Here is an 8,849-nt window from a genome sequence, read left to right as displayed (position 1 = left end):
AGTTTTTGACACGAGAAAATAAAATAGTTTCCATAAAATAGGTGCACTGAGAGGAGCTAGAACACTGATTTTTATGCGTTATTGTCAGATTTCTTTTAATCAGACAGCTGTGAGACCAAACAAGGCGCTCTGGAGTCAGAATTACCTGAAACCAGGAGATTTGAATCCACCTGGAACCAGAGACTCACACCGACAGACGCATCCTGACTTAGATTACAGAAGAACACAGTGAATATTTCATTCACCACCACCTCCTCCTCCTGTGGCGTTCATCCGGGTCAAAAGAACCTGGATATAAATGAAATTCTGGTTCAAACGTCCAGAACTTAACGTTTTAGTTTGTTCATTCCTTTGTGCTTCAGTCAGACTTCATGTGAACAGATTTACCGTCACTGGACTCTGAACCGTCGCCTGGTTACGGCAGCGTGCTGTAAAGCTGATGCGTGTGATGTAAACAGCAGAAACTGTAAACGCTGTCTCACGCTCATCCGAGTGGATTCACCGCCGGGACGTCATTAGACGAACACTCACGTCTACACCTGAGAAGAAATTAAACATCAAGCGGTTCTGTTTAGAGGCAGCGACGTTTGTAATGAAAAGACAAAACAAAAGGAGGAAGTAACTCAGAGTTTGGTCTGGATTGTGGATGTAGAGGCCAAGAGCAAAGTGTAGCTGACGTAAATATAAAAAGTGTTCAATAAACTCTTTATGAGGACGACTGGCAGCAACGACAGACTGAAGATTAAGGTTTAATCTGCAGAAACTGACCCAAACTGGAGCAGATTGGGGCAGATTAAATATCTGTCCTCCACCTCCCGAGAAGTGTTGATGTTCTCGGTATCTTAGTGCATCTTCAGTTCTCTAACAACGACAGAAAACACCCTGAAACGAGCCGTTTGTTTAACTAAACCAGCTTTCTACACCAGTGATCCAATACAAGGAGCATCGAGCTGCAGTGGTTCTTATCTGAATGTCGATTTGTTCGTTTTCGGGAAGTCAGAATCAAGTTTTTAGCCCCCAAGTCGTTTAATATTTAGTATCTGGTAATACATAGTCCCAATCTGATACCGTTTTACTTGATAAAACACACTGAAAGTACAATAAAGTTAATAAAAAACAATTCATTATATATTTATATATATGACAACTGAATAACTGCATTGCATTCTGCATCCAAGCTGTTCCTTCATGTTCTGTAGGTGGAACCTCGCTGTGAAGCTCCAGTAGGACACGGTCTGAATGTGGTGTTAGAGGGTCGGACGTACTGAGGCTTCCATAAGCTCCAAAAGAAAACCTGTAATCTCTCAAAAATGCATCGTAGATCAGCTGCAGTACCTGGTTGTTCCACCAGGTGGAGCCTCTCACTGTTTAGAGACCAGAGGAGGCGTCACTCAGACTACAGCTCATGGTGGCAGCAGAGAGCATTGTGGGAGTTTAGCAGCAACGGGACCATGACAGAGACTAACGTGAAGCTTTAGGACGTCCGACAAGAGCTCATGTTCTCGTTAAAACTGGGAATAACTGGGACACGTCTGCAGGTTATTGATTTGGAAAATTATTCAGATTAGCGTCTGTAGCATCCTGCCACAAACTGTGTTCTCCCTGTACGAAATCTGTGTGACAACAGACGAAAACAAAGGATCGGGCGAGGATCAGATTTTTTTTGTTCTCATTTTGAAATATTTCTGGAGAAGTTTTCAGTATCTTATACGCGTTTTGAGTCACTGTGAAGAAGTTTCAAGATGTTTTGGTTGCTTTTGATTTTCGCTGTAGTACCTGGTTGTTCCACCAGGTGGAGCCTCTCACTGTTTAATCCTGTAGAGACCAGAGGAGGCGTCACTCAGACTACAGCTCATGGTGGCAGCAGAGAGCATTGTGGTTTAGCAGCAACGATCAGCATTCCTACAATCCAGAGACATATGCAACTGGGGGTGGTTGCTCAGACTACAGGCGATTCATGTTAGCAAACGACATGCTAGCCATAGGCACCATGACAATAGCTTTCGTGATACTTAAAGACCTCAACCACAATTTACTCATACATGTTGTGGTCTAGCAGGTCAGCGTTCCTACTGTCCAGAGACATATATGTACCTGGAGGTGGTCACTCAGATTACAAGCAGTTCATGTTGGCAGCAGAGAGCATTGTGGGAGTTTAGCTAGCGTCTCTGGTTGGTTTTGGTATTCTTTTCAGATTTACTAACAGCAAAGGAAACGCTGCTGTTCCCTCATCAAACAATAAAACCTCACATCTCCTCTCATGACTCCTTCAGGACCAGCGGCCAGTGGAAGGAGGAGCTGCTGCCGAAGCTAAAGCCGACCCGTTCTGCTTCCTGTCCAGACCCAGAAACTCTGCGCCTCCCGAAGGTTCCTCACCCTCCCACCCAGCCTCCCTCCAGCTCACCCACATCACCTCCGTCGCCCTCGGAGCAGAACCTGAAGAACGGCCAGGTATGGACGGGCAGCAGCATAAACACCCAAAGCACAGTTTGTTTTGATGCAACATGCAGCCAATTTATCAACATTTTTATCAATCGCTTCATATTTTTCAAGAGAAAATGTGAAACTTTTGCTGATTCAAGGCTTTGAAAATGTGAGAATGTTTGAATTTGTTGGTCTTAAATTACTTTAAATGTAATATTTCAGAATTGTGGGCTTGACTGATGGACTTTATTCACCACTTTCTGGTGTTTTAGGATCAAATCAGTAATTAGGTCGCTTTAAAAAAAAGTGCACATGTGCAGACAAAAGCCATGAAAACACCAAAAATGTTACGTTTAAATACGTACATTTGGTATTATCTCGTTAAATATGCACACATTTGCATGAATGCCCAATAGATAAAGTAAAACAAACACCTACACGTGTACTTTGGATGTTTTCTAGTCTTAGAGAAGATGTACAAATTATTCTATGACTTGTTTTCTGCACATGTAGGTCCAAATAAACGGCTGCTTCCTTACAGAATAAATGTCGTCTTTCAGAATAAATTCAACATCAACAGTTGAATTTAGTGCAGAGATCCAGCACTATTTATTACAAAACAGAATCTAATCAGCTTGTTGGGCTTCTAATGTCACCGTTTAAAATGACAAACAGCAGGCGAGAAGAAGTCAAACCAAAACTCGTCAGGTTTCGTTTTGCTGTTCAGCAGAGATTGTTTCTGCAGGACGATGCTTCGCTCTGTAACAACCTCCAGTGTCTCTTAATCCCAGCAGAGCGAGACGTCTTTTCTCTGTCTGGCATTTTCGCTCACGTGTCGCTATTTGGATCAGTACACTAGTGATGAGAGTTGAAATCCTACCCGTCACTCCAGGTGCCGAGGACGTTCGGTTCGGTTCTGTCCCGACTTCTGAGGCGAGACTGCGCGAGCGGCGAGGAGGAGAAGGAGGCGGAGCTCCACCTGTACGCCGTGTCGCAGACGTCCAGGCTTTACCTCCACCTGCAGAGCGCCTGGAACAGCTTCCTCATCGTGAGTGACGGAGGCGTTCTCGCCATAGAACCGGTTCTGAGGCTCAGTCGGTTAAAGCTGCTGCAAAAATGGTAGAAATGTTCAAGTAATGTGGATTTTAGGTTTATGAAATGCTGTTTTATTCAATATTAAATAAATACATATCCATATGAAGTACATAGATTCTTATTTCTTCCTTATAATAACAGAATAGTATTTGTTTAGTTATCCATTAAAGTGAATGCAGTGAACATTTTAACAGATATCACCGTGAAACTCACCCCTTAAGTCAATGACTGTTTGTGTTACAAGTTAAATAAGCAGAAAAGGTTTTAAATATTTAAAAATGTCCTGATTTTAGTTCATTTCCAGAACAGAAATCCAAACACTGGATAATAACCAGCAGCAAAACTCTTAATGAAGGTTTTTTTTTAGGTGGGATTTTGGGAGATCTCGTTTTATTAGAATAAAAATCTAGTTTGCAGTTTCAAGATCTTACATCAAGCTTTGAATACACACTGGTGAAATTTGTTGGACATACTGATCACACGTCCCCTCTGACATGTATATTATTTGATATGTTATTTCTTTGTGTGTTTGGTTTCGATTGTTGTCCTCCACGTGGACGTTTGTGTGTTCAGAGGTCGACTCTGCTGCTGGATCCTCTCTACAGAAGGAGGTGCAGCGCTTCATCCGACTCCTCTGCTCCTGCAATCAGGTAACGAACGGCTGCAGCTCCGTATGATGTCTGTTTATCAGGAGCTAAAACTGTGGAGCCCATGAAAGTGCAGACCCAGATCACTGCATTTGGATTTGTGAGGTAATGAAGTGTGTGTTGGTGCAGCTGGGAGCGGACGGCTCACCTGTTCGGTCAGCTGAGCTCGGAGCTGCTGCAGGACGGCATCAGCGTGGAGAGCTTGTACCTGCTACTGCAGGAGCTGAGAACCGCCGCCCACCGCAACGCCACGCTGAGACGACTCTTCTGGAAGGTGAGATGTTCGCTGTCGGAGCAACAAGAGGTCAAACAAGCAGAGCTAAATGTGCAGTAGTTTATTCTAATAGATGCAAAAGGCAGACGAAAGCAGAAGCACCTGAGTGCAGATGTTGTCGTTGTGGGTTTGTGTAGCTTCTGTTGTGTGAAGATCTTCTGCTGTTTGTGTGTTTCAGTCCGGCGACGTCGGCGATTTCCTGGTTCAGACTCTGGAGGATTGTCTGCACGGCTGTCAGAGCCCCAGTGGATCGTACACAGAAGATCAGCTCCTGTAAGCTTCGCTGTGTGTGTTCATGTAGTGTTAACGTAGTGTGTGTTCACGTAGTGTGTGTTCATGTAGTGTGTGTTCACGGAGTGTGTGTTCACGTAGTGTGTGTTCACGTAGTGTGTTCACGTAGTGTGTGTTCATGTAGTGTGTGTTCATGTAGTGTGTGTCCATGTAGTGTGTGTTAATGTAGCGTGTTCACGTAGTGTGTGTTCATGTAGTGTGTGTTCATGTAGTGTGTGTTCACGTAGTGTGTGTTAATGTAGCGTTAACGTAGGGTTAGTGTGGTGGCTACATACAGTAACTCTGTTTACAGTCATGATGCGAAGACTTGACTTCCTTCTGGGGAATAAAAGACCTCATAAAGTAAATTTTAGGGCAAAGACGTAGTTTAAGGTTTGGGTTAAAATTAGGTTCAGGTTAGGTTAAAGTTAGGTTTAGGTTAAGTTAAGTCAGGTTAAGGTCAGGTTAGGTTAACATTAGGTTATGGTTGGGTTGAGGTTAGATTCAGATTAAAGCAAGGTTATGTTAGTTAATTTAAGGTTCAGTTAAAGTTAGGTTAAGGTTAAGTTTAGGTTGGGTTCAAGTTAGGTTAAGTTCAGGTCATGGTTAGGTTAAAGTTAGGTTAAGATTAAGTTAGGTTAACATTAGGTTAAGGTTCAGATTAGGGTAAGGTTATGTTCAAGTTAATTTAAGGTTAAGTTAAAGTTAAGTTTAGTTTGGGTTAAGGTTAGGTTAGGATTAGGTCATGGTTAGGTTGAAGTTAGGTTACGGTTAGGTTTAGGTTGGGTTCAACTTAGGTTAAGTTTAAGTCATGGTTAGGTTGAAGTTAGGTTAAGGTTAGTGTCTTTATTGTTACTGAATTCAGTTTCTTTAATAAAAAAAAAAATTAAAACTTTCTTTAAAAGTCTTATTTTCATTTCCAGAAGTCTTCAATATTTTCTCCTGCTTGATTTTTGGTGTTCTGTTTGTCTCTCAGTCTGAAACCCAAACAAACTTGATCTAGAAAATGTCCAAACCTTTGAATTTTGTAGGTGAAACCAGCAGGTGTTTAACATTTCTGCTTGAAAAAAAAACAGCTTAAAACCTTTAATCTGAAGTAACTGCAGTAAATGAGGACAGCAGCAGTTTGGTTTGTTCAGCTGACGTGTCGGCTGCTGTTTGTCTTCAGGCTGAGCACCGAAGTCGTCCAGACGCTCGCCGTCATGTTCAGAGAGACGGAGGTCGAAGCCGCCAGAGTCAACCTGCTGTCTGCCAAAAAGTAAACGCACACGACGCTTTGTGTTTCTGTCACATTAAGAACTTTTGTGTCTGTATTCGTACATTTCGGCAAATTAGCTTCATTAAAAGCAGCTGAATTAACGATTATCGTGTTCACAGAAAACTGGATCAGTTTCAAACTTAAAACTGAAACTGCAAACTTCTGAAGTGTCTATTTTAGGATTTCTTACCAATTTTAAGCACATTTTTCTGCAACATGAGCTCTAACTTTCAGCCGTGTTAGTTTTTTTCTGTTGGATGGAGGAAAAAGGTCACATTGTTTTTGTTTTACAGAATGGCTTTTGTAAGTTTTTATCCTCTTTTCTGTTTTGCTTTTTTGCACATATGCAGCATTTTGATCAGTTCAGGTTGTTCTAAAACATCCTTCATCAATCAGTTTGATCCGGTTCGATAATGTTCAACAGATACAGTAACGCCGGCTTTTGAAGAAAAGCTGAGACAAGTTCAGGTAAACACCAGCCGGTAGTCCTTAACGTTCTGCTGGTTTTTCCTCCCTGCAGAGGAGCTCTGGCCTCCCGAATGCTGCTCGCCTTGATTTGTGATCCACAGCTACAAACTCAAAGCCGAGGTTCTCCGATGGACTCCGAGGTGAGCTGCTCTCTGCAGACATCAACAGGACGTGATCAAATCTGTCTTACACGTTAATTAATGACCGTCTGTTTATCAGCTTCAGGCCTTACTAGCCGAGTATCTGGACGCCGCCTGCTCTCTGCTGTTTGAGCTGCTGCTTTTAGGCCACGAGGTGAGTTCTCATAGACGCAAGATACAGATACAGAGAAAGCAGTATTCATTTGATGATCCTAAGTTCAAAGAAAGATGGAATATTTTGAGGGCCATGACTTCAAAAACAAGCCCCAAAGAGCTTAGAGTCCTTCTGGGGACGCAGGATTGCTCACGATGTTGGAACCTGAATTTATAGCTGCTGGAAACAAGAACAAATCAGTGGACATTTTGTGGCGTTCATACAGTGGCTGCAGGTCAACTGAAGTCCTGCCTACTTTTGAAACCAATCAATCAACGTATTAGGTGTAAACCAACCAAACAGCAACTTCACCTGATAGCCCTGTCAAGACTAAAAAATGTGAACCAAATGCAGTCCTACTTCAAGTAAGCATCAGTTAATTAAGTTGGAAGTTATAAAGTTGGGAAAACATGGGGGTGTTGATGTAGCTCTTTTCTCAGACTAAAAAAGCAGCGGATACTGTCAGGCCACTGGGCCAACCAATAAACCAGTCAACCTGGAGACCACAGTCCTGGTGCAGCTACATATTGTCTGAATAACAGTGGTGTGAAGTGCCTCTGAAGTTCCTCTTTATGCATCAAAGACACAACAAGTACAAAAAAAACAACACAGGACCCAGAACAGAACCCTGAGGAACACCACAAGAAAGGTTAGCAGATAATGACATAATTCATGTCACATGGCTAATCTAATTCCTCCACTTCCAAGTTTACTTAAGGAGTTCCTCAAGGCTCAGTCCTTGGACCTTTACCGTTCTCTACACTCCAGAAGCACCAGTTTCCATTTTGATGGCCAAATATATTTCACATTTGACGACACAAGAGGTCAAAATAAGTTGAACTCAGATAAATCATATGTCATTTCTCACTCTTAGATGTTCTGTCTTCGAACATGAGGGTTAAATTACAATCAATCTCTGTTGCAAGACTATTAACATTACTCCAATGTCAGCATCCCTACACTGGTCACCTGTAGGTTTTAGAAACTACCTGGTTTACTCTGTTAGTAATATTTCGGTTCAGGCTCTGAGAAACTATGTTGTGCATTTCTTACAGCTTTCTCACACTTTTGACGCAAAACAAATTATGTCTTTAACCAATCAAAAGTGACAGTAATTATTTAGCAGCCTGTTGATTGTTTTTATTTTTCAAAACTAATTACTCATCTTTTTCAGACCAACAGGTGTTCCTCTGCTGACAACAATTTATCAGTTGGCTGGATGTTGCGAGTCCTGCAGCCTCATCCTCACCTGGTAAACATCACCTCAGAAGTTTGTCCTGAATCTGTTTTCTGTCGTTATAATTAACCACTCTAACCTGCATCTGCCCCCTGCAGTTGTCCTTCATTGGATACCAGGCCCAGCAGGTGTTGCTGGTTCTGTCAGACCAGCAGGAGTCGGTTCTGAGCCCCGTTCAGTCCGTCCTGCTGTTCCAGCGCTGTCGCCTCCTGCTGGCCTGTCTGCAGTACAACAGCCAGCTGGCTCAGCACCTGCGGACCAACTTCAGAGAAGAGTTCAGGTTTGTTCTGCTGCGGTTCTGTGTCATAATGAGAACGCTGGTGACGGTCTGTTAGTCAGAAGATCTTAGCCAGACAGTAAATCAGTCAGCAATGACCCACTAATACAAAATCCAGTAACTGACTTTGTTTTGCCAAATCACAAGGTTTCGTAACAGTTTTTGCCCCTCCGCTATCAGACTTTTAAATTCTCAGGACACTGAACAACCCGTTCATATGGTGCAATGACCATGCCAGTGCAAAACTAGTTTTATTATTTATTCATTTATTTAGGCCCTTGGTGCAATCTAAAACAATTTGTAATTATATTTATTCAGGTCCCCGTTTTTGCCTTTTACTACATCAAGGTTTTTCTGTTTTTTATTGTTGTTTTTTTTAGTCTGTGACCTGTGCTCAGAATTTCATTGTAAGTGCATTTTAATTTCTTTTAAAGTACTGATTGAATGACAATAAAGTTATCTATCTAAATAACAAATGTTCTTCCATATAAATGTTTACAGTATATTAAATTAGTAGCAACTACAAAATGGAGAACGACCGCTAACTTGCATAGCTAAATCCATAAAAAGACCGCTAAAGCCAGAGAAAAACAGCTAACTACACA

At 42.1% G+C, this 8,849-nt stretch overlaps 1 protein-coding gene across 1 annotated transcript in view; it reads left to right on the top strand.

Moving 5' to 3' along the window:
• cunh12orf56 (chromosome unknown C12orf56 homolog) overlaps positions 1-8,849 on the top strand; it is an 18,581-nt gene that overhangs the window by 5,752 nt on the left and 3,980 nt on the right. Inside the window, exons 3-13 of the mRNA XM_008291647.1 lie at positions 576-585; positions 2,274-2,451; positions 3,317-3,472; positions 4,093-4,169; positions 4,296-4,440; positions 4,619-4,713; positions 5,879-5,968; positions 6,489-6,576; positions 6,656-6,730; positions 7,905-7,982; positions 8,066-8,247. Coding sequence (XP_008289869.1) covers positions 576-585; positions 2,274-2,451; positions 3,317-3,472; positions 4,093-4,169; positions 4,296-4,440; positions 4,619-4,713; positions 5,879-5,968; positions 6,489-6,576; positions 6,656-6,730; positions 7,905-7,982; positions 8,066-8,247 — 1,174 coding nt within the window. The remainder of the gene's footprint in view (positions 1-575; positions 586-2,273; positions 2,452-3,316; positions 3,473-4,092; positions 4,170-4,295; positions 4,441-4,618; positions 4,714-5,878; positions 5,969-6,488; positions 6,577-6,655; positions 6,731-7,904; positions 7,983-8,065; positions 8,248-8,849) is intronic.

The sequence above is a fragment of the Stegastes partitus genome, unplaced genomic scaffold (genome assembly GCF_000690725.1).
Source record: "Stegastes partitus isolate 25-593 unplaced genomic scaffold, Stegastes_partitus-1.0.2 Scaffold753, whole genome shotgun sequence".
NCBI lineage: Eukaryota > Metazoa > Chordata > Actinopteri > Pomacentridae > Stegastes > Stegastes partitus.
The sequence above is the reverse complement of the archived record's forward strand: the minus strand, read 5'-3'. Positions and strand labels throughout refer to the sequence as shown.